Raw genomic sequence first — 24,022 nt, forward strand, 5'->3', positions numbered from 1 at the left:
AGGGGGATGAGGAGAAAGAGGGAAGAAGCCTTGAAAGATAGGAAGGGGAGGAAATGGGAGAGGGTGGCAGAGGTGAAGAGAGACAGAGATCAAGGGAAAGGCCAGGCCCCAGTGAATGCCCAAGTCTTTGGGGTGGGCAGTGGAAGAGAAGGGCCCCGGAGAAGCCATCAGGCATTGGATCAGGAAAGACGAGAGAAGGGACAGAATAAAGAGAAGGAGCAAGGGCAACATATCCCACTCTGCAGAGATGAGGAGAAGGATGAAGCCCAGGCAGGGTGGATGCCTCTCTCCTCTCTTCTCCTACCACCTCCACACTGGCCTCCTGGCTCTCCCTTGATCTTTGTGGGCAACCTCCCGTCTTAGGACTTCCTCATGCACTCTTCCCTCAGCCTGGAATGCTTTTCTCCCAAATATCCATGTGGCTACTCCTTCACCTCATTCCGATGGTTTAAATGTCTCCTTTACAGCAAGGCCTACCCTGTTCACCCTATTTCAGATAGTAGCCCTCCCCACCCTAGACTGTGCCCTTGCCCCTTAGTCTGTGTTGTACTATCTCCTCCTCCTCCTCCTCCTTCTTCTTCTTTTTTTTTTTTTTGAGACAGAGTTTCACTTTTGTTGCCCAGGTTGGAGTGCAATGGCATGATATCAGCTCACCGCAACCTCTGCCTCCTGGGTTCAAGCAATTCTCCTGCCTTAGCCTCCTGAGTATCTGGGATTACAGGCATGCGCTACCACGGTGGCTAATTTTGTATTTTTAGTAGAGACAGGGTTTCTCCATGTTGGTCAGGCTGGTCTCGAACTCCCAACCTCAGGTGATCCACCTGCCTCGGCCTCCCAAAGTGCTGGGATTACAGGCATGAGCCACTGCACCTGGCCTGTTGTACTATCTTCTAACATGCCGTGACATAGAACTATTTAACATGCTATGACATAGAAGTATTGAACGTGTTTATCGTCCATGTCATCTCCCTGGGATGTAAGCTCCACACGGGCAGACATTTTGTTCTGTTTTGTTAATCGTTGAATCCTCAGTACCTAGGATGGTGCTGGCTCATAGTACGAATGCAATAAATTGTGATACTGTGTTGAATGTGGGCAATCTCTGAAAATTGAAAAATGGATACATGAAACAAATCCCTCATACAACTATATCTTACTGTGATTTACTTTGGAAAGTGGAGAACAGCATTCAATTCTGATCACTGTGGGGTTCTGTTCAGTTGAACTTCAATGAATAAGGATTTTAGCTAATAAGCTAACTCAAGAGTTTAAGGGTCTCAAGACAAGCTCATTGGATAAAGCTTTTTCTTGGTGCCTCATTTTTTCTAGAAGGTAAATTGACTGTGCCCTGCTTGTCAAAGCGAGAGAGGGACATTGGCTGGTGAAGAGAGTGGTGGAACATGGAGATAACAGACTGACAGGAAGGGACAAGGACAGAAACGTGTGGTTCTTTTTTTTTTTTTTTTTTTTTTTGAGACAGAGTCTTGCTCTGTGGCCCAGGTTGGAGTGCGCTGGCATGATCTCAGCTCACTGCAACCTCTGCCTCTTGGGTTCAAGCGATTCTTGTGCCTCAACCTCCCGAGTAGCTGGGATTACAGGTGCGCACCACCATGCCAGGCTAATTTTTTTTATTTTTAGTAGAAATGGGGTTTCACCATCTTGTCCAGGCTGGTCTCGAACTCCTGACCTCAGGTGATCCACCCGCCTCAGCCTCCCAAAATGTTGGGATTACAGGCGTGAGCCACCGCGCCCTGCCGAAACATGTGGTTCTAGATGGAACATTGTTTTCTGTTTGTTTGCTTGTTGGCGGTCAGCGTGCAAGGAGTACCGCACCTGATTTGGAGGGAGCTTGAAACCAGGTTAGATACATGTGTTATGTCCAACTCAAAGTCAATGGAGTATTTTTGAAGGACTTACAAAAAAAAGCATGTGCTTCCTCTGAAGAGTGTAAATTGGCTACGTCACTCAAATACTTCAGTACCCATGGATTAGAGAGTAGACAAGAAAAAGGTCACCAGTAGTGTTTCAGTGTACCATTCATATATGGGTATGACTCTCTAATTGTAGTCGGTTAGGCTAAATGTGTGTAGAAATATATACTGTCATCTCATTTGTCTGAAATAGATTGAATTTCCTCAAACACTCAAGCATATCTGTCTTTTAAGATAATTTAAAACTCACTCTAGGTGATTAACAATGTCCTCATCTCCATCCTGAAACCTATGGATTCCTAGAAAGCTGGTGCTCCCTCTTCCCGGTTTAGACCTTAATTTTCCATAGCAGGCTGGCTGCTTTAACATTTTGATGCTGTAATTACCTTTATTGAAACATTGCTGTGTAAAAGGTGATTGAAGCAGCTGTCTCTGGTACGAGTTTTGATTTTCTGGAATTCTTTTCCCCAGGGGGAGTGGCCACAGCAGGTCCTATCTGGTGGTGAGTGGCTGTCATGATCTCTACAGCACCGCTCTACAGCGGCGTGCACAACTGGACCAGTTCTGACCGGATTCGCATGTGTGGCATCAACGAGGAGAGGTGAGGAGGCCGGGAAGGTGGCCGCTGCTGGCCTCCAGTGAGCAGTACCTCGTCACCAGAGGGATAGCTGCATATAATAGGACCTGGGGAGGGACCCTGGGGAGGAGACTCTTAGTTGTTTCTAATTTTCCTGTGGTGGGATGGGGATGGGGCTTTGTGAGTGGCCTGATCTGCCATGCTATCTCTTTTCAGATGAAGGTGAGGAGGCCAAAAAAATGACCTTTTGCCAGCTAGCACTTGTCTACTCATTAACAACTGTCAGACTGTGGAGTAAGGGGAAGCTCAGGCAATGGCATTTTTTTTTTTTTTTTTTTTTTTTTTGAGACAGAGCCTCGTTCTGTCATGCAGGCTGGAGGGCAGCAGCACAATCTTGGCTCACTGCAACCTCCGCCTCCTGGGCTCAAGTGATTCTCCCACCTCAGCCCCACCAGTAGCTGGGACCACATGCAAGCAACATCATGCCCGGTTAATTTTTTTTTTTTTTTTTGTAGTTTTTGTAGAGACGGGGGTTTCGCCATGTGGCCCGGGCTGGTCTCGAACCCCTGAGCTCAAGTGATCTGCCTGCCTCAGCCTCCCCAAATGCTGGGATTACAGGTGTGAGCCACTGCCCATGCCTGGCCAGCGACTGCAGTTTTTATTTGCTGCATCGAAGTTTGGTACTCAAGCATATGTGTAAGGTATTTTCAGTCCTTGATCTAGGTCTGGAAGAAAGATGGTTTTATTGTTCAGATTTCTACTGGGAACTGGCAGTGGGCATTCTGGTGGTCAGCGCTTTCCCACCTCATGAGGCTAATTCTGATTTGAAGTGAGATCCTTATGAAGTATCAAAGGAAATTGAGACCGCCTAGCATAGTCTTGAGAGTTGGTGACACCTGCCTCACGTGTGTGTGTTTTCAGTTATCTGTTCCCCAGAATATTTGGTTGACCAAGATGTGCCATTTCCTGATCATGCCCCATACCCAAAGCACTCAAAATGGCCTTCAGAATTTATATTTGACTTTCATAACCCTTGGTCAAAGAGCTGTGTGTGATGGCTGCAGTGCCTTTCTTTCCTTTTTTTTTTGAGGTGGAGTCTCACTCTGTCGCCCAGGCTGGAGTGCAGTGGCGCGATCTCGCCTCACTGCAAGCTCTGCCTCCCGGGTTCACGCCATTCTCCTGCCTCAGCCTCGCGAGTAGCTGGGACTACAGGTGCCTGCCACCAAGCCCAGCTAATTTTTTGTATTTTTAGTAGAGACGGGGTTTCACCATGTTAGCCAGGATGGTCTCAATCTCCTGACTCGTGATCTGCCCGCCTCGGCCTCCCAAAGTGCTGGGATTACAGGCATGAGCCACTGCGCCTGGCCGTTTTTATTTATTTATTTATTTTTTTGAGACAGAGTCTGGGGCTACAGGCGTATGCCACCACACCTGGCCAATTTTTGTATTTTTAGTAGAGACAGAGTTTTACTATGTTGGCCAGACTGGTCTCGAACTCCTGACCTCATGATCCACTCACCTCGGCCTCCCAAAGTGCTGGGATTACAGGTGTGAGCCACTGCACTCGGCCGCCTCTCTCATTTTTAGAGAAGGCACTGCTCCTTCATGCTTGCTGGTGTTTTTTTGTTGTTTCAATCCATTGACTGTTTAAATTCAAATATATATCAGATAAATCACCAAGACACAGAACAATATGGCTTTCCCTGGGATTCAAGATCTGACGTTTCTTGGGTAAATCTTAGAAATGTGTGTGTGTATATGGGGGAGTATTGGTAATTTGAAGGGAAAAGGAATGGAAGTCTTTGTGTTTATCTACTTTCTTCTTCTGTTCCTAACTGGAGAAGTATATACTTGTCTGAGGTCAAGGTTAGCAGAATAGACCTTTTTATTTTCTTAAGCCATTAGTGCCTGATAGCTTAATGTTCTCTGTACTGAGGAACAAGTTAGAGATGGGCTTAAAAGGAATTTAATTTTAGGATACAAAGAGTCAAGACCATGGAAAATGAGATGAAATTCTCAGGTGCTCAGGAAGAAAAGTGTTTTCCTTTACATATGAAGCATGTCCTCAGATGATCACTAAGAGATGATCTAGGGAAAGGCAGCGTGATGATAATGATTTGCGTAAGTATTCATTGGCAGGTCGTGTTGACCTAGTTATAAGTAGTTGAGACTTTGATGCAGAAATCTGGACTAGAGCCTTCAAAAGACCAGCGGGGCCGGGTGCTATGGCTTATGCCTGTAATCCCAGCACTTTGGGAGGCCGAGGCGGGTGGATCACCTGAGGTCAAGAGTTCAAGACCAGCCTGGCCAACATGGCGAAACCCTGTCTCTACTAAAAATACAAAAAAATTAGCCAGGCATGGTGATGTATGCCTGTAATCCCAGCTACTGGGGAGACTGAGGCAAGACAATCACTTGAACCCAAGAGGTGGAGGTTGCAGTGAGCCGAGATTGCACCACTGCACTCCAACTGTGGAGACAGAGCAGGACTCCGTCTCAAAAACAATAAAATTAAATAATAATAATAAAAGAGGCCAACAGACAAGTTACCTTAGTTCACCATCTACTGTAAATCCCTGCCAAGAAAGGAGCAGGAAGTAGGCTCAAAATCTGATTTTCCCTCCATCTTGTTTTTTGTTTTTGAGATGGAGTCTTGCTCTGTTGCTCAGGCTGGAGTGCAGTGGCATGATCTCGGCTCACTGCAACCTCTGCCGCCTGGGTTCAAGTGATTCTCGTGCATCAGCCTCCTGAGTAACTAGGATTACAGGTGTGCACCACCATGCCTGGCTAGTTTTTGTATTTTTAGTAGAGACAGGGTTTCACCATGTCATCCAGGCTGGTCTCAAACTCCTGATCTCAATCTGTCTGCCTTGGCCTCCCAAAGTGCTGGGATTACAGGTGTGAGCCACTGCACCCAGCCAGATTTTCCCTCCCTCTAAACCAGTGCCTAGTGCTTAAGAGGACAATTTTTTTTTTTTTTTTTGAGACAGAGTTTAGCTCTTGTTGCCCAGGCTGGAGTGCAATGGTGAGATCTCAGCTCACCGCAACCTCCGCCTCGCGGGTTCAAACGATTCTCCTGCCTCAGCCTCCCTAGTAGCTGGGATTACAGGCATGCGCCACCACACCCGGCTAATTTTGTATTTTTAGTAGAGACGGGTTTTCTCCATGTTGGTCAGGCTGGTCTCGAACTCCCGACCTCAGGTTATCCACCTTCCTCAGCCTCCCAAAGTGTTGAGATTACAGATGTGAGCCACCACGCCTGGCCTAAGATGACCTTTTAAGTGTTGTCACTTTTGATCTCATCCACCCTTTATTGTCACCTTCTTGCTACAGTCTAGGCCGCTACAGTCTGGGCCATGCTATCACTGGTTTCCAAAATGTAATCTCACCTTATTTAAAAATCATTTTCCTTGGCCCTTTACAACTTGTAGAATTTAGGAGTTTGGGGTACAAAGCTGTGCCTGGGGTTCAACTCTTAAAGTGATGTTTTAGAGGCCTGCCAACTTTGGCAGCTGCAATTGAGGACTGCAGAACAGGAGGCATGGGCTTGCGGCTGGCCCCAGGTGGCCGTCTATAGGCAAACCTACAGCTAAATGTGTCTGCTTGCCTGCTTGCATCCCTTCTAGGATTAATTCATGCCTTCATTCAACAAACATTTATTCAACATAATGAGAGCAAACCAGTAGTTCTAGTACATTGGTGGTGAGTGCCCTAGAATAGCATGTCCGGGTCCAGTGGGAGTCCAGATGCAAGATTGGCAAACCTTCTGGTGGGAGAATAAGGAAAGGCTTCCCAGAGGCAGTGGCATTTGAGCCCGGGCTTGAGGAATGAGTAGGAGTTTGAGGTGAGAGCTGGTATTTCCCTGAGACAATAAGAGCACAGTGTGGCTGGGCACGGTGACTCACGCCTATAATCCCAGCACTTTGGGAGGCCAAGGCAGGTGGATCACCTGAGGTCGGGAGTTCGAGACCAGCCTGACCAACACGGAGAAACCCCGTCTCTACTAAAAATACAAAAATTAGCTGGGTGTGGTGGCGCATGCCTGTAATCCCAGCTACTCAGGAGGCTCAGGCGGGAGCCCAGGAGGCAGAGGTTGCAGTGAGCTGAGATCGCACCATTGCACTCCTCCAGCCTGGGCAACAAGAGAGAAACTCTGTCTAAAAGAAAAAACAAAAAAAACACAGTGTGTTTGGGGATGGTCCAAGTTGGGATGAAGGCAATCTTGGGGTACTGTGGGACTCGAACCAGGGAAAGTCTCCCAGGACTGGAAGGTAAGGAGCCTGGTGTGTGCTGGGTGGTATATTTCTCTTATGGGTAGTCTGGGCCCAGCAGGAACTGAAGAGGGTCCGGTTTGACAGTGGTGCTAGCCCTTAATAATTAGGGAAATGGCCCTGAGGGGTCATGGCCATTTCTGGTTTAAGTTCCACAAAGCCTTGAACATAACAGCTCTGCCTCCTCTGTGGTGAGAAGAAACAGCAGGATTGATTTTCAGTCCTGACTGAAGCCTGCTATGACCTCTGTTCCCTCCTGCCGCCCGCCTCCGCCAGCTGCACCCTCATAACCTTGCCTGGTTGACCCAGCTCTTCCCGGGCCCCCTCCCCTGCAAGTTACTCCTGTCCCAGGCTCTTCTCTGAATGGAGCAAGTTAATGTTTGCTTAGCTCTGCCCACCCCTCTTCTCAGAGGATTTGAAACGCGGCTGCATGACATTTTGCAGTGCCTTCGGGGCTGGACTCAGGTGTGGGTATGGCTGGAGTGGCCAGGACTGCTGTTGCTTGGCCTGGTTCTGTGGTTCTCTGGCAGCTGCCTTCGATGGCAGGGATTCTGCTTTCAAGGTGTGATTTCAGGCAGGGTGGGAGCTTGCAAGGGGGGAGTGAGGATGCAGCCCACTCCCTTTTGTATGGCCAGGAGGGGAAAGAATGTAAATAAATAGCACCTTCCCATGTGGGTTGCTTGGGGGAAGTGCTGCTTGTTTCCCCTCGAGTACTCCCCCTAAAACCATCCCTGGCAAGTCTAGTGGGAACACGCTTCCCCCTGGCCCAAGGCTGGGCATAGGTCTCGCTTTTGTGGTCTCTTAGGAGTTGATGTGAAAGTATGTTTTCCCTTTCCCTCAGGCCCTCCCTCCCTCCCCTTCCCCGAGACCACCCTGACTGCATCTAAAGCCCTTGCCTCTCCTTACAGTCATTTCTGTTTGTCACCAACAGTCACTTCCAGCAGTGGAGCCCTCCCACTTCTGCCAGTCCAACTGCCTTTTAAAGGGAACAAGCCTTTCCCCCTCGGTTAGCCCCTTCTGGATCCCTGAAAAGATGGGGAGAGGCCCGTGGTGATCCCCCTTGCCTTTTTTGCTTCTCTTGCCCCAGGTACAATTTTGGAGTCCCTGTTTCAGTGGGAGGGAGGAAGTTAGCAGGGCCCTCCCCCTTCTTGTTGGGGTTGGCTCCAGCACCCTGACTGCCCTTTGGCTAGGGTGACTGGGGAGGCGGGAGCTGGCTTCTTCAGGGCTGTCTTCAGGAGCTTGGGGTGAGCCTCTAAAGAAGGGAGGCAAAAATTAGCCAGGCGTGGTGGCGCATGCCTATAATTCTGGCTACGCAGGAGGCTGAGGCAGGAGAATTGCCTGATTCCAGGAGGCGGAGGTTGCAGTGAGCCGAGATCGAGATTGCGCCACTGCACTCCAGCCTGGGCGACAGAGTGAGATTCACTCTAAAAAGAAAAAAAAGAGGGAAAAGAAAGAAGGGAGGTCACCTCAGGCACAGTGTATTTCCCCAGGGGCACAAAAAGCAGTCCTGTGCCTTGCTCACCCAGGAAACACACTGCAGTGTCTATGTTGGGGTTTTATTCTTTAATCTAAACCTCCTCCTTGGCCACTCCTACCCACAGCTCCCAAGGGCAGGGAGCAATAGTTTTTTTTTTTTGTTGTTGTTTTGAGACAGGGTCTCACTCTGTCGCCCAGGCTGAAGTGCAGTGGTGGGATCTCGGCTCACTGCAACCTCCGCCTACCAGACTCAAGCGATTTTCCTGCCTCAGCCTCCCAAGTAGCTGGGATTACAGGTGCCTGCCACCACGCCCTGCTAATTTTTGTATTTTTTAGTAGAGATGGAGTTTTACCATGATGGCCAGTTTGATATCGAACTCCTGACCTCAGTGATGCACCCACCTCAGCTGGCCTCCCAAAGTGCTGGGATTACAGGTGTGAGCCACCGTGCCTGGCCTAATAGTTCTTGCTGTACTTAAAATACCAGACTTTCAGTGGGTAACTTCACCCTTCCAGTCTGATACCACCCCCTCCCTTTTTTTTTTTTTTTTTGTCAGGATGTACAATTTTCTATGATGCTTACCTGAAATTTGGAGAAGACTTTTTAAGCAGGGGGAGATGCATTTGAGTTTTCCTCCTTTGGGACCCAGCTCTCTGGCCTTGAGCCCTTTTCTCTGGGGCATATGAACCTGAATTTGGGGTCTGAGGCTTTTCGGACGGGAGAGAACGAAGTGGTGCTGGGAGACTGATGGGGGGGTGGGGAGGGGTGCTGGCAGGAGATAGGATGTAGGTAAGGATAGAAGGAGGGTAGAAGGGAGGGTGTTGCCTAGAACTCTAGAAAAGGGGGCAGTGTCTCCTGGAGGGAAAAAAGTAGTATTCTTAAAATGCCTCTCAGCACCCAGTGACCTGGTGGCCTCCAAGTGGTATCATTACCAGTGCTAATAAACATGTCTCTGCTCTAGGCAAGCCAGGAGGTGAATAGGTGACGATTCAGATTTAGACCTGAAAACACAACAGGGGTTTATTTGTTTTAGAAGAGGATTACCCATATGGCACTTTCAGCCAGCTGCCCTTAGAGACTTAAAATAAGATCGTATTTAAAAGAAAAATGGATTTTGCATGCCTTTTGAGGCATTCAGTGGTTCTCATGTCTCTCCCCTTTGAGCAATGCCCTGTACATCCTGGATGGTCATTTTGGCAGGTAAGCTCCAGGGAAAAGGTAAAAGTGCTAGGGTGTCCACACTCCTGGCAAGAGCCCTAGAAAACAGAGTAAACAGTCCAAAGGGGGGGAGTCTAGTCAGACTGGGCTCTGGTAGGGACTTGCAAAGCTAGATGTGGAGCCTCCGCTTTGTAACCAAGAACCCCCAGTTCCTTGTAATCCCCCTCACAAGTTACTACAGGAAGTGAGACAGGAAGGTTTTATGGGGACCCAGGCAGGCAGGAGGCATTCTGGGGAAGGTGGTGTTGGCTCAAATCCTGGGCCTCATGTCCCTTCTCTGGTTGTATCTTCCATGCTAGAAGAGCACCTCTTTCTGATGAGGAGTCAACGACAGGCGACTGCCAGCACTTTGGATCTCAGGAGTTTTGTGTCAGCAGCAGTTTTTCCAAGGTAAGAGGCTTTATGGAGCCACGCGCTGTCCACCAAAAGATGGAGCTGAGCTGCCTGGGAGGTGTGCCCAGCCTGCCATCCAAAGAAGTGGGCAGGAAGAGACAGGGTCTCTCCCAGGAGTTGGTGTTGGTGGGACACAAATTGACTGGCTGCCCTCTGCATCTTCCGAGACCTGGTTGGTCGAGTTGCAGAGAAGACCAGCAGTTGCCTCTCAGGGGCCTCAGGACACTTGCACCATCTGCAGGGAGCTGGCTGAGATGTGCATGCTATCCTGTCATTGCAGGTGGAGCTCACGGCAGTTGGAAGTGGCAGCAATGCCCGGGGGGCAGACCCAGATGGCAGTGCTACAGAAAAACTTGGGCACAAGTCAGAAGACAAGCCTGACGATCCCCAGCCAAAAATGGACTACGCTGGGAACGTGGCAGAGGCTGAGGGCCTCTTGGTGCCCCTGAGCAGCCCAGGAGACGGGCTCAAGCTTCCCGCATCTGACAGCGCCGAGGCCAGCAACAGCAGGGCCGACTGCTCCTGGACTCCACTCAACACCCAAATGAGCAAACAGGTTGACTGCTCACCTGCCGGAGTAAAGGCTTTGGACTCCCGGCAAGGTGTTGGAGAGAAGAATACTTTCATTTTGGCAACTCTGGGAACTGGAGTCCCTGTGGAGGGGACCCTGCCCCTGGTTACCACTAACTTCAGTCCTCTGCCAGCCCCTATCTGTCCCCCTGCTCCCGGTTCGGCCTCCGTGCCCCCCTCTGTTCCAGATGCATTCCAGGTTCCCCTCTCCGTCCCTGCCCCAGTCCCCCATTCAGGGCTTGTTCCAGTCCAAGTTGCCACTTCGGTTCCAGCTCCTTCCCCTCCCTTAGCACCTGTCCCGGCTCTGGCTCCGGCGCCACCGTCAGTGCCCACGCTCATCTCTGACTCGAACCCCCTTTCCGTTTCGGCCTCAGTCTTGGTGCCTGTGCCAGCTTCTGCTCCCCCTTCAGGCCCGGTTCCCCTGTCGGCTCCAGCTCCTGCCCCGCTTTCAGTCCCAGTTTCAGCTCCTCCCTTGGCTCTCATCCAGGCTCCTGTGCCCCCTTCAGCTCCGACCTTGGTTCTCGCTCCCGTCCCCACTCCGGTTCTGGCTCCCATGCCAGCATCCACGCCTCCAGCAGCCCCTGCCCCTCCGTCTGTGCCCATGCCTACTCCAACCCCATCTTCCGGCCCACCTTCTACCCCCACCCTCATCCCCGCCTTTGCTCCTACACCGGTGCCTGCACCCACCCCAGCCCCCATCTTTACTCCAGCCCCTACACCCATGCCTGCTGCCACGCCAGCTGCCATTCCCACCTCTGCACCCATCCCGGCCTCCTTCAGTTTGAGTAGAGTGTGCTTTCCTGCAGCTCAGGCACCAGCTATGCAAAAAGTCCCCGTGTCCTTTCAGCCAGGGACAGTGCTGACCCCGAGCCAGCCACTGGTATATATCCCGCCTCCAAGCTGTGGGCAGCCGCTCAGTGTGGCCACACTGCCAACCACTCTAGGGGTTTCCTCCACTCTTACGCTCCCTGTCCTGCCGTCCTACCTGCAGGACAGGTGTCTCCCAGGCGTGCTAGCCTCCCCGGAGCTCCGTTCTTACCCGTATGCATTTTCTGTGGCCCGGCCTCTGACTTCGGATTCCAAGCTGGTATCTCTGGAGGTGAACAGGCTCCCCTGCACTTCCCCATCCGGTAGCACCACCACCCAGCCTGCACCCGATGGGGTCCCTGGGCCTTTGGCAGATACCTCTCTCGTTACTGCTTCTGCCAAGGTGCTTCCAACTCCACAGCCTCTGCTGCCAGCCCCCAGTGGGAGCTCAGCCCCACCGCACCCTGCCAAGATGCCCAGTGGCACCGAGCAGCAAACAGAAGGGACTTCCGTTACCTTCTCTCCTCTTAAGTCACCGCCACAGCTAGAACGAGAGATGGCCTCTCCACCTGAGTGCAGCGAGATGCCCCTTGATCTGTCCTCCAAGTCCAACCGCCAGAAGCTTCCATTACCGAACCAGCGCAAGACACCCCCCATGCCTGTGTTGACCCCCGTGCACACCAGCAGCAAGGCCTTCCTCTCCACAGTCCTGTCTAGGTCTCAGCGCACGACCCAGGCTGCCGGTGGCAATGTCACCTCCTGCCTGGGCTCCACTTCCTCGCCCTTTGTCATCTTTCCCGAGATTGTGAGGAATGGGGACCCAAGCACCTGGGTGAAGAACTCAACTGCGCTGATCAGCACCATTCCTGGCACCTACGTGGGAGTGGCCAACCCAGTGCCTGCATCCCTGCTGCTGAACAAAGACCCCAACCTGGGCCTCAACCGTGACCCTCGCCATCTCCCCAAGCAGGAGCCCATCTCCATCATTGATCAAGGAGAGCCGAAGGGCACTGGTGCCGCGTGTGGCAAAAAGGGCAGCCAGGCTGGTGCTGAGGGACAGCCAAGCACAGTGAAACGATATACCCCAGCCCGCATTGCCCCTGGGCTGCCAGGGTGCCAAACCAAGGAACTCTCTTTGTGGAAACCCACGGGGCCGGCAAATATTTATCCCCGGTGTTCAGTCAATGGGAAACCTACCAGCACCCAGGTCCTGCCTGTTGGCTGGTCCCCGTACCACCAGGCGTCTCTGCTTTCCATTGGCATTTCCAGTGCCGGGCAGCTGACCCCCAGTCAGGGGGCGCCCATCAGGCCCACCAGCGTTGTTTCAGAGTTTTCTGGTGTGCCATCTCTCAGCTCCAGCGAAGCCGTGCACGGACTTCCCGAGGGGCAGCCACGGCCTGGGGGCTCCTTTGTTCCAGAGCAGGACCCTGTTACAAAGAACAAAACTTGCCGGATTGCTGCCAAGCCTTATGAAGAACAAGTCAGTCCTGTCCTCTTGACCCTCAGCCCTCAGACTGGGACCCTGGCACTGTCTGTTCAGCCTAGCGGTGGAGACATTCGAATGAATCAGGGGCCTGAGGAATCAGAGAGCCACCTCTGCTCTGACAGCACTCCTAAGATGGAAGGCCCCCAGGGGGCTTGTGGCCTGAAGCTGGCAGGAGACACGAAGCCTAAGAACCAAGTGCTGGCCACCTACATGTCCCATGAGCTGGTCCTGGCCACCCCCCAGAACCTGCCTAAGATGCCTGAGCTGCCTTTGCTACCTCACGACAGCCACCCCAAGGAACTTATATTGGACGTGGTTCCGAGCAGCAGGAGGGGCTCCAGCACAGAGCGCCCACAGCTTGGAAGCCAGGTGGATCTGGGGCGAGTGAAAATGGAGAAGGTGGATGGTGATGTGGTCTTCAATTTAGCCACCTGCTTCCGGGCTGATGGCCTCCCAGTGGCTCCCCAGAGGGGCCAAGCTGAAGTTCGGGCTAAGGCCGGGCAGGCTCGAGTGAAACAGGAAAGCGTAGGGGTCTTTGCTTGCAAGAACAAGTGGCAGCCAGATGATGTGACGGAATCTCTGCCGCCCAAGAAGATGAAGTGCGGCAAAGAGAAGGACAGCGAAGAGCAGCAGCTGCAGCCACAAGCCAAGGCCATGGTCCGGAGTTCCCACAGACCCAAGGTGAGTGCCGAGCTAAGGTCCAGGGTGGGGCCGAGACGCCGCTGGTCTACTTCGTGGCATGGATAGCAACCTCCTGTGACCCCTACCCTGTGACACAGTGCTGTTGGGCAGCTGTGTGAACTGAACGGATTGGAAGGCTTTTGTAAAAGGAATAATGACCTGCGGTCCCCTCCCTAGGTCACATTTTCCATATACGGTATCTCAGCATGGGTAGAGGCTGGCTTGTAGTTTGTAGGATGTGGGAAATGATTCTGTCCCTGGGGTAGGGAAGCCATTGTCCCAGATGAGGTCGGAAAGCGGAAGAAGGTATTGGTGAGGGAAATCAATGAATAACAGGCTCTTCCTTGAATAACTATTCTTCCTTTTCCTTTACTGAGAGAACACTGGCCTTGAGAACTTAGGGATGGGGAGAGCAGGGGCCTCTGATGGGGTTGTTCTTGCACCGCTGGTCGGGGGGCCTGCTTAGGATTTGCTGGGAGCCTTGTAGGGTCAGAGCCAATTTGGCTTCTGTGCTGTCAGTTTCCTACCCGCTCGAATGCTTGAGGCAGCAGCTTTGGGTTTTGGCCCACTGGTCATTGGATGGGCAAGGCAGGTTGGGTGTCTGGGTGTTGGTCTTGACAGACTATGGATGGTGGCAGAGTTCTAGGCAAAAAGGTGGGCCAGGAACACTTGATGAGAATCCCCTGGTCCCCCAGAAGGGACCAGAGGCTACTGGTGATCCAAGGAGAATCTTGAAACATTTGAGGATACGGTTTGTTAAAAATCTAGAACAACTTGAAGTTCTGTTAGCAAGCTTTCAAGTTGGATGTTCATGTACACTAAGGGACAAAATTTCTGGCTAGAGCACTGTGAATTTGGCTGTGGCACAAGTTTATGGTCTTTTTTGGACCATAGACCATTTTGAAAAGCTGATGAGAGCTATGGACCCTGTTCCCAGAAACATGACCTCAGAATTTTGCCAATAATTTTAGGGGGTTCATGGACCTGACCTCTGCCCCATCGCCCAAAGCTCACCCAGGGACTCCAGGTTAAGAACCCCTGGGATAGGTGTTTGGGTGGCTTTTAACTCACAAACCTCACAACCTGGTATGTCAGAGACACGTGAAGTAGGAACGTGGGTCATGACGCAGTAGAGCATATAACATTTGGCAGGTAATTGCCATCTGCACTCGGTGGTAATAAGAATAATAATTCATGTCGTTAGAGTTGTGTTTTTACATTTGTTATCTAATCGTTACAGTAACCATATGAGGTGAATGCTACACCAATCTACAGGTGAGAAAATAAATGAAACAGGCTCAGAGAGGATACATTACCCAGTTACACAGCTACTAACTGGCAGAGCTAGAACTCAGACTCTGGTCTCTGGTTCCAAAGTCCATGTTCTTCTTCAGCTATACCATATTATCTTCCACTCTCTTTTTTTTTTTTTTTTGAGTCAGGGTCTTGCTCTGTCACCCAGGCTGGAGTGCAGTGGCTCGATCACAGCTCATTGCAGCCTTCACCTTCTGGGCTCAAGCAGTCTCCCACTTCAGCCTCCCGAGTAGCTGGGACCACAGGTGTGTACCACTACACCTGGCTAATTATTTTTTGTAGAGACGAGGTCCCACTATGTTGGCTAAGCTGGTCTCGGACTCCTGGGCTGAAGCGATCCTCCTGCTTCAGCCTCCCAAAGTGCTGGGATTACAGGCGTGAGCCACCTCACCCGGCCATCTTCTACTCTGCGCCCGTGGAACTGTTTCACTGAATGTTTTGCAAGTTTTTGTTGCATGGCTACTGTATGCCAGTCCTTCCCAGGCAATGGGAATACCTCTTCAGGAGGGTGGTATCGTAGATTGATGAGGAGTATGCTCCCTGGAGCCAGACACAGAGCCTGGGTTTGAATTTTGGCCCCACCTCTTCCTAGCTGTGTGCTATTAGTCAAGCTACTTAATCTCTATGGCCTTCAGTTTCTTAATCTATACGTATACAAGACAATAATAGTATCTACTCATAGAGTTGTGAAGATTAAATGAGATGATGATATAAAATGTCCACAATAGGCAAATCCATGGAGACAGAAAGTAGACTAGTGGTTGCCTAGGGTTGGGGAGGATGGAAGAATTGGGGAGTGACTGTTTAATGGGTATTGGGTTTCCATTCAGGGTGATGAAAAAGTTCTGGAGCTAGATAAGTAGGGATGGTTGCATAGCTCTATGACTATACTAAAAACAATTGTATTTTACACTTAAGTGAATTGCATGGTATGTCTTAATAAATTATATCTCAGTAAAGCTGTCATTTTAAAAAAGATTAAAGAACGTGATATACATAAGTGTGTAGAGTAGTATCTGGCACATAGTAGGTGTTCAGTTAGTGTTAGTGGTTGCTGTTATTGTTAGCATTACAAACAAAATAGATGTGGCCCTGCCTCTCATGAAGCTTATGTCTTACAGATGACTCAGTGACAGGTGGGCACTGCCCCATCCTATATTAGATGAACAGTTCAGTGGGTCCACTATCAAATGCAGAGGGCAGAGAATAAAATGACAGGGTCAGGGGCCTGGAAGCAGCTCTTCGCAACTGCCTGTAAGGATTTAGTAAATGTCTATTTTTTGGGAGTGCAAATCACTTCGTTCTTTTTTTTTTTTTTTTTTACATGCCACCTTCCTGAGAAGGAAACTGTTGATCAGCAAACTAAGATCAGGGGTTTGTTTGAAACAGCCCCTTTCAGGGCTTGGCCAAGAGTGAAAAAAGTCTCCTGTTGCCAATACCAGCCTGCCCAAGGCCTCTCAGGATCCTAAAGGGCCTTCTGCATCACCAGCAAAGAGAGAGAGTTCTGCTTCATTTGGTGCTGGATGTATTTTATTGTCTTCTCATTCCTTGGAAAGCTCTTTGGAAAATATTTCAAAACTCTGTTAACCAGAACATTCATCTCACACGGTCTCCCCATCCTCCCAACTTCATGCATAAGTTGGAGTGTGCGAAATATTTTTATTCCTGACCTCAGGTGATCTGCTCGCCTCGGCTTCCCGAGGTGCTGGGATTACAGGCTTGAGCCACCGCGCCCTGCTAGATGTTCTGTTTTACTTGTTTTTGTCTTCGGAAGTAAAAGTTAATGATCTGTATTTGAAAGAGCCAGCTAAGAATGATATTCAGAAATAAATAGGACATGTTCAAATGTATGTGCATTTGACTTTATTCCCCCTGACTTAAAATAGTTTTTCTCCAGCCGTACCTGAAGGTCAGTTTTTAAGCAGTAGTTCCTCATCTTCCTCTTTCCAACCAATGCTTTCCTCCTCCTAACACTTTGGTTTGTAGGAACTGGCAGCAAGCCAAGGGGGAAACTGAACTTGAATTTTTAGCTCAGGCCTCTGCTGAAAATAAGAATCAGGAGGAGTTCATGGGATAGGAGGAGTCCTGGAATTTGATGGGTAGTGGTGACTCCCTGTCCCTGGAGAATTAGGAGGCCCCAGCCCCCGAAAATGTTCCATCAGTAAGGTATGTGCCATCCCCTTAGCTGGAGGTACACCACCATAACCTTCTAGCAGGCGAGGCATGGGTCAGCTTAGGGGAAAAACAGCTCAAGCAAGTTTAACCCCTCCTTTCCTCCTCGGACCTGCTTTTATTGTTCCAACGTTTTGCTTATTCTGCACTCCCTGCATACTACAATACTGGAAATCCCTACATTGCCCTATTTCTTGTTTAGTGGCACAGAGAGACCTCAAAGCTCATGAGAATACGTGACTGTTAGGCTGAGAGTGTCCTTGCAGTGTGTGAGCACAGCCATTGTGCCTCTTAGATGCGCCAGGCAGTGGGCGTGGGAGAAGCTGAGCTGAAGCAGCCGAGGAAGTGATTCAGGGAAGATAGGTAGCGAGAGCTGATGCCCAGAGGCCCGGGCTGGGGACCAGGAGCCCCAGGTCCTAGTCCCAATCCTGGGTCTTTCTCACTGCAAGCACAAATGTGCTAACTTGCGGGTTGGCCTAGTAAGTGGCAGTCCCTGAGCCAGTGGACACATGGGGTTGTGTGTTACCCTGGACAAGTCATTCAGCCCTTTGTCTTGGAGCCTCCGTTTACTTATCTGTTCAGTGGGGATAATATTAGCTTCTCCTCCCAGGGTTGTGGGGAGGATAAAATCCAATAATAGAGATGAGAGCATTTGGAAAAGTTGAAAGTGCTACAGAGTATAAAGTGGCATTATGAATAATGCCTGGGCCTTTTCACTGGGTTTTATAAATATGAGGATATTTGAATTGCTCCTGTGTCATGTTTTTCTTCTTGCCTTAGTTGAATCTATTTTCTGGTATTAATTTACACGTGAAAAGAGACAATTTTTCTTGAGTTGGCCTGTACTGAGAATCATTTTCAGTTGTTGGTGCAGTACCATTCACAGTGAAGTTATTTGAACAATGTAGTCTCCCAACTTGCAGAAGAGGCATTTTGTTTAATGCCGGTCTCTCCATTGGTGTTTGGGTACAGAGAGTATGGGGCCTGACTTTGCACCTTTTAAAATGACTTTGGGTGTTTATTCACTGGCTTGTGAACGCAGACTCTGTAGACCTGTTTAAAGAGATGGGATGTGGACGCCTATGGGGAATAGCTGGGGCGCTGGACTCAGTCCAAAAGAGCCCCTGTCACCCACTGTGGAAGGCAGCGCACGGCCCCTTGCCCCGGTCCCCCACTCTGGGCAGCTCATGCCTCTAGGTCAGAAACGGGACACACGGCCCAACCCTGGGAGAGCTTTCTTAAGAAGCGAAACTGACCTCAGACCTGACCCTCTACCTCTCCACAGTGCCGGAAGCTGCCCAGTGACCCCCAGGAATCCACCAAGAAAAGCCCCAGGGGGGCTTCAGATTCAGGAAAAGAGCACAATGGAGTCAGGGGAAAGCACAAGCACCGGAAGCCGACAAAGCCGGAGTCCCAGTCTCCAGGAAAACGAGCCGACGGCCACGAGGAAGGTAGGCCCCGCGGCCCTGGCCCTCTGGGCTGGGCTGCAGAGGGATCCCCAGGGCACGGTGGTGAGGGCAGAGGGGCTCAGGCGCTGACTCCTTCACTCTGGAAAAGTGAGACTTCTTCACTGTGGAAAGAAGATATGATTGACCCCTCTGAAGTCTAAGGTGAGCGAGCAAGGATCAGGGGCCCCTTCTGCTCCCCCTGGGTGCTAGAATAAGGCTGAAGGAAGTGGTTTTCAGACACAAACACCAGGCCCACAACACAGTAGCCGACCCATTTCCCCGCGATGGGTCTAGGCTCAAAGAAACAAGTTTAAGGAGAATTTAGACAAAAACCACAGAGTGGGGGTTCATTACGCTGTCTTCTTTGGGTATACTGGAAAACTGCTATTCTGAAAAGATAAAAATAAATAGCTAGTTAGCTAGGAGAGTTTAGAGAAATCTTAAACGTTTACTATCATTTAGGAACACACAGGATGTTTGGGATGACGGAGCTGCTATGTGTCCCTAACCTGTCTGTTTTGCCACTAATAGCTTCTGGGCACCCTTATCAGGGAGAGAATCCCCAGCATTCCTGAGCATAGGAGTCCAGGTTCATGGTCTTGCCCACCTGACATGACTATGACCTGCCTCTTCTGGTCTGTTCTTTTTTTTTTTTTTTTTTTTTTTTTTTTTTGAGACAGAGTCTCACTTCGCTTCCCAGGCTAGAGGGAGTTCAGTGGCACAATATCGGCTCACTGCAGCCTCAACCTCCTGAGCTCAAGTGATCCTCCCACCTCAGCCTCCCGAGTAGCTGGGACCACAGGCGTGTGCCATTACACCTGGCTAATGTTTGTAGTTTTGAAGAGATGGGGTTTCACCATGTTTCCCAGGCTGGTCTTGAACTCCTGGGCTCAAGCCATCTCCCTGCCTCAGCCTCCCAAAGTGTTGGGATTACAGGCGTCAGCCACCATGTCCGGCCTCATCTGTTCTTAGCCGTTTTTCTCTGTTCACTGGCTCCTTGTTCCTATCTTCCCGCCTCACTCAATCCTCCAAGATTCACTGAGGTTGCCCTCCTCTGGGACCTGCTCCAGCTCAGTTAGAACTGTGTTTATTTTCTTTCTTTTTTTTTTGAGATAGAGTCTCACTCTGTCACCCAGGCTAGAGTGCAGTGGCGCAATCTCAGCTCACTGCAAACTCTGCATCCCGGGTTCAAGTGATTCTCCTTCCTCAGCCTCCCAAGTATCTGGGACTACAGGTGAGCACCACCACGCCCGGCGAATTTTTGTATTTTTAGTAGAGTTGGGGTTTCACCATGTTGGCCATGCTGGTCTCGATCTCCTGACCTCAGGTGATCCACCCACCTCGGCCTCCCAAAGTGCTGGGATTACAGGCGTGAGCCACCATGCCCAGGAGAACTTTGTTGAGGTGCAGCAGCCTCAGAGTCCTATGGGCAGTGGGGCCTCCTACTTTCCTACATTCTGGCATACCGTCACATTGATACTATGCACTGCCTTTTCTGGCATCAGCAAAAGTGACCAAACTCCCAGTTTTTAAAAACCACCTGGAAACACTCATTGTCTACAAGAGACACATATGTGATGGCCACGTAAGGGGAGTGAATAAATGTAACCAAGATTAACCACAGGGTAAACACAAACTCTTTCTCAATCTTTCCCCCAAACCTCACAGGCAGGCTTTCTGGTCTTTAGGCTTTGATTGTAACATTTCTGCCTTCTGTCCCCAAACCACACATCACTCCAGGTTCCTTGGAAAAGAAAGCAAAGAGCAGTTTCCGTGACTTTATTCCTGTGGTTCTGAGCACCCGCACGCGCAGTCAGTCTGGTGAGTGAGACTAAGGTGATGGCCCCTCTCGGCATCTTCTATGAAAAGAGAGATCGAAATCTGGTTGAGCAGTTTTACCATGGGCCCAGGTGTCGAGTTGGGAATTTGATTCACTGTTCCACAATGTCCAGCTCCTTGCAGAGATAAGAGAGCCCTGGGTGGGGGCAGGGGACAAATAGTCCTCAAATATTGCCCACTGTTTGAGGATTATTTGTTCAACTTTTCAGAGCAGGGATTTGACATCTCTTGTTGGGAGCTGATGGTGGAAAGAGGTAAGGCATGTACCACTCAGGAAAGCTGGTTCAACTCCAAGCTTTGGCACCTCGTCATTACTGGGGCCAATCTCAGGCACAGACATTTAACTTTCGACCTTGGTCTTATTGCCCTATGTGACAGGCATCCTCAAAATTGGAAAAGTCATTGAATTGTCAGGGCTGGCAGAATCACATTTGGCTCCCTGAATTTGTATTGGTCAACCTCTAGGGACTGAAAAAAGCTAGCCCTTTCTAGCCACCACTGCCTTCTGCTAGCCTCCGCACTGGTATCCAGGGCTGGAGATAGTTGTCCCAGTTCACCCAATTTCCATGCAAATTGGATAGAATGGGGAAGCAAGGTATAGTGTAAACTCAGTTATCTGACATTCTATTAACTGGCACCTTAGCACATGGCAAGCAAGGTGGTAATTGGGGCTCATAATGATGGCCTGGAGGCCTTGCAAAATCCTGAAGTGTCCTCTGAATTATCAAAGAGCAGTTATATTACAGCCAGTCCCATTTTAGTGTTAAACACATTGTACTGTATTTGATTCTTTGGAAATTGGTGATCCCTTTGTGATCTCTATGATCATTCTGTATTAAGCAGAACATTAGATTAACCAGAACACTTTGTTTTGCCTGGTCTATATAACAGAAAATGTGCTGTTATTTGCTGTCTTTTAGCAATGTGACTAACTTGAAGCTTTGGTCAAGGGCTACTTACTCTATTTGCCTCGAACCATTTATTTCTTCTGCTGACCTCGCTTGGGTCTGGGGACTGTTGAGTTAATAGCTGGGCCTTGGGAGAAAGATGGTGGTGTCTCACAGCTGCTTCCGAGGAGGAAGGTGTCAAATCTCCTGTAGTGTGAAACCAGGCCAATTTAGGATGTACTTTTGTTGTTAGCAGAGTTGAAGGAAGAGTGGAGAGAGAAAATGGCCTCTTGGCAAGGTGGCTGAGGAAGGCAGGAAAGGTACCAATCCATCCTGGGGTGGTGGGGGAGGAGGGGGAAGCACTTGCCCAGCGGTGAGGAACAGCTACAACTGGGTGGAGGGAGGTGCCTGGGAGGAAGCTCCACCCCTGAACTCTTGGCAAGTCAGGAGGAGGTGGGGTCAATTTAAGGGAAGTGGGCGTGCCTGGGTGCATTTGGGCGTGACCCAACCAGGCTCTGTCACAGATCACAGGAAAGGGACTCCTTCTTGCTTCGCTTTTCTTGAGACTCTTCTCTTGTGATGATTCTGCTTGGCCGGGGTGGCTCTGTCCCCAAGATTGGTGGTGCCACAAAAGAAGTATATCCTCCCTTGCCCTGTCTGAGACCCCAGTTGCCCTCTCCTAGCCCCTGATTTCCCAGGGACCCGTGGCCCTCTCCTGCCCTTCACAAAATACTTGGCACTTTATAAGAGCTAAGCAAGAGTTTTGGGTGTGAATTCAGGTGACACTGTAACGTGGATGAGTAAGGGTGTGTGTTTTTAATACTTGATGTTGTCTGGTATATTGGACTCTCTAAAGCACATATGCGTGAAAGATCTTATTTGAGCCTCAAAACAGCCCTGTGAGGTCAGTAAGGGGAGAACAGTATCCCCATTTTATAGATGAGGAGACTGCACTGAAGGAACTTTCCCGAACGGTACAGCTAATAACTGGCAGAGCCTGAACTTGAACCCAGACCTTCAAACTCCTAGTCCAGGGCATTCACTTCGACACCATGCTTTGTCCTTTGAAGAAGTACCTGACCATCCTCTGTACATCCCATCCACAGGAAGCATCTGTAGCTCCTTTGCTGGCATGGCAGACAGTGACATGGGAAGCCAGGAAGTCTTCCCCACAGAAGAAGAAGAAGAGGTAACCCCCACCCCAGCTAAGCGTCGAAAGGTGAGAAAGACCCAACGGGACACCCAGTATCGCAGCCACCATGCCCAGGACAAGTCTCTGCTGAGCCAGGGCCGAAGGCACCTGTGGCGAGCCCGAGAAATGCCCTGGAGGACAGAGGCTGCCCGGCAAATGTGGGACACCAATGAGGAGGAGGAGGAAGAGGAGGAGGAGGGCCTGCTGAAGAGGAAGAAACGAAGACGGCAGAAGAGCCGAAAATATCAGACTGGGGAGTACCTGACAGAGCAAGAAGACGAGCAGCGGCGGAAAGGGAGAGCAGGTAAGGCTGGCCAGGGGCTCTGCTGTCGCCGCGGCCCGTTTGGCTTCTGGGAACCCTCGGGCATCTCTACGCCAGCCAAAGGCTTCGGGACCCAGAGAAACCCGGTGCTATGATCTCCAGCTGCCAGAGGGGGTCACTCAACTCCAGCTCCGAGCCTTTGGCTTTGGGTTGACATTGAATGAGTTCCGATTGGCCTGCAGGTGAGCGGAGGACATGAAGGCCCAAGCCCTCCAGTTTCTTATAGAAGTCTGAACCTGTGGGCAAGGCCACGGTGACATCCTTGGCATGAGACAACTGGATACCAGGGAGTTCTCTGGTTGGCTTGAGGGAGTCGAGTCTTTTGGGAGGACGGGTTCTCTCTCCTAGAATCTTGGGTTCAAGAAGACAGAGGGCATCGGCTGCCTTTCCTGGGATACTTGCAGCCTCTAAGCTAAAAAGAAGTACAGTGGGTTCTTCAAATCAACAGAAGAACTTCAAGTAGAAACGGGCACAGCATTGCTTTATCCGTTAAAGCCACAGTGATTATTCAGAGGCGGAGTGAAGCTTTGAGGTGACCCAAAGTAGCATCATTTTTGTTGGACCTGAGTTGAGAAGGCAGGCAGCCCAAAGAGAAAACCAGGCTTTCTCTGACCACATCAAATGCTGTGATATACCATTCCGGAGGCACGGACTGTCACAAGACACTAATATCAGTATGTTCCACTGAGTACTGTTCAGGCCCATTCCTATAGTGGATTTCTAAATGAGCAAAAAGCACATCTCTGGGTTTTATAAGAACACCTCTGTCTCTCACTCTCATTCTCTGACCTTTACCCTGGAAGCAGCAATTGATTGCCTCCTATAATATATTCATCCTGAGCTGCCGGTAAACATCCGCTGTCTCCTTATTAGCTAAAACTGAATAACCTCATTGAGTGGGTAGTAGATTCCAGGTTTGCTATAATGCAAAGACGGCTTAACCTCATTTCTGGCTCTGTTTAAGTGGAGATATATATATGATACCCATCTCTACGCTCAAGAGAGTAATTGAGCTAATTTTCATCAACTATGTGACAGAGTGGGAACAATTTTCTCTTTCTTCTGCTAGAGCAATAATAGATTGGTCAGGAATGAGTTGTCAAGCTGTTGGCCTCAGCCACTTGTGTTAGGATGAAGAGGAGCTTTTGTGTATCGCCTAATCTTCTCTAATGGCACCTGGTTTCCTAGCATGGAAGCTTCCTGTGGAACGTATTGGCGCTTGGAACCAGAAGGACCTTCGAGGTTGCCTGGTCCAGTTTGCCACCCAATGCAAAGATAGAGATCTCCACAGCATTCTTGACAGGTAGCCAGCCAGCCTTTTCATGAACACACCTCCAGTAATGCAGAGAACACCACCAATCAAGGCATCCTACTTGATTTGGGGGCAGCTCCAGTTGTTGGAAAGTAGGTCATTCTTCCTCTGTGGATGTGTCTAAG

The 24,022-nt window shown here is 50.1% G+C and overlaps 1 protein-coding gene across 8 annotated transcripts in view; it reads left to right on the top strand.

Moving 5' to 3' along the window:
• BCORL1 (BCL6 corepressor like 1) overlaps positions 1–24,022 on the top strand; it is a 75,230-nt gene that overhangs the window by 21,854 nt on the left and 29,354 nt on the right. For 5 of the 8 annotated variants that reach the window (XM_063660899.1, XM_054472407.2, XM_054472406.2 and 2 more), the window contains 6 exons: positions 2,403–2,532; positions 9,774–9,864; positions 10,148–13,411; positions 18,183–18,348; positions 20,086–20,166; positions 22,178–22,567. In XM_063660899.1, the coding sequence (XP_063516969.1) occupies positions 2,447–2,532; positions 9,774–9,864; positions 10,148–13,411; positions 18,183–18,348; positions 20,086–20,166; positions 22,178–22,567 (4,078 nt within the window). In that variant the 5' untranslated portion in view covers positions 2,403–2,446. Of the gene's footprint in view, positions 1–2,402; positions 2,533–4,484; positions 4,630–7,710; positions 7,867–9,773; positions 9,865–10,147; positions 13,412–18,182; positions 18,349–20,085; positions 20,167–22,177; positions 22,568–24,022 lie in introns of those variants that run through there. The other 3 variants (XM_063660901.1, XM_063660902.1, XM_063660903.1) reach the window with 3 other exon arrangements.

The sequence above is a fragment of the Pongo pygmaeus genome, chromosome X, assembly GCF_028885625.2.
Source record: "Pongo pygmaeus isolate AG05252 chromosome X, NHGRI_mPonPyg2-v2.0_pri, whole genome shotgun sequence".
In the NCBI taxonomy this organism is placed as follows: Eukaryota; Metazoa; Chordata; class Mammalia; order Primates; family Hominidae; genus Pongo; species Pongo pygmaeus.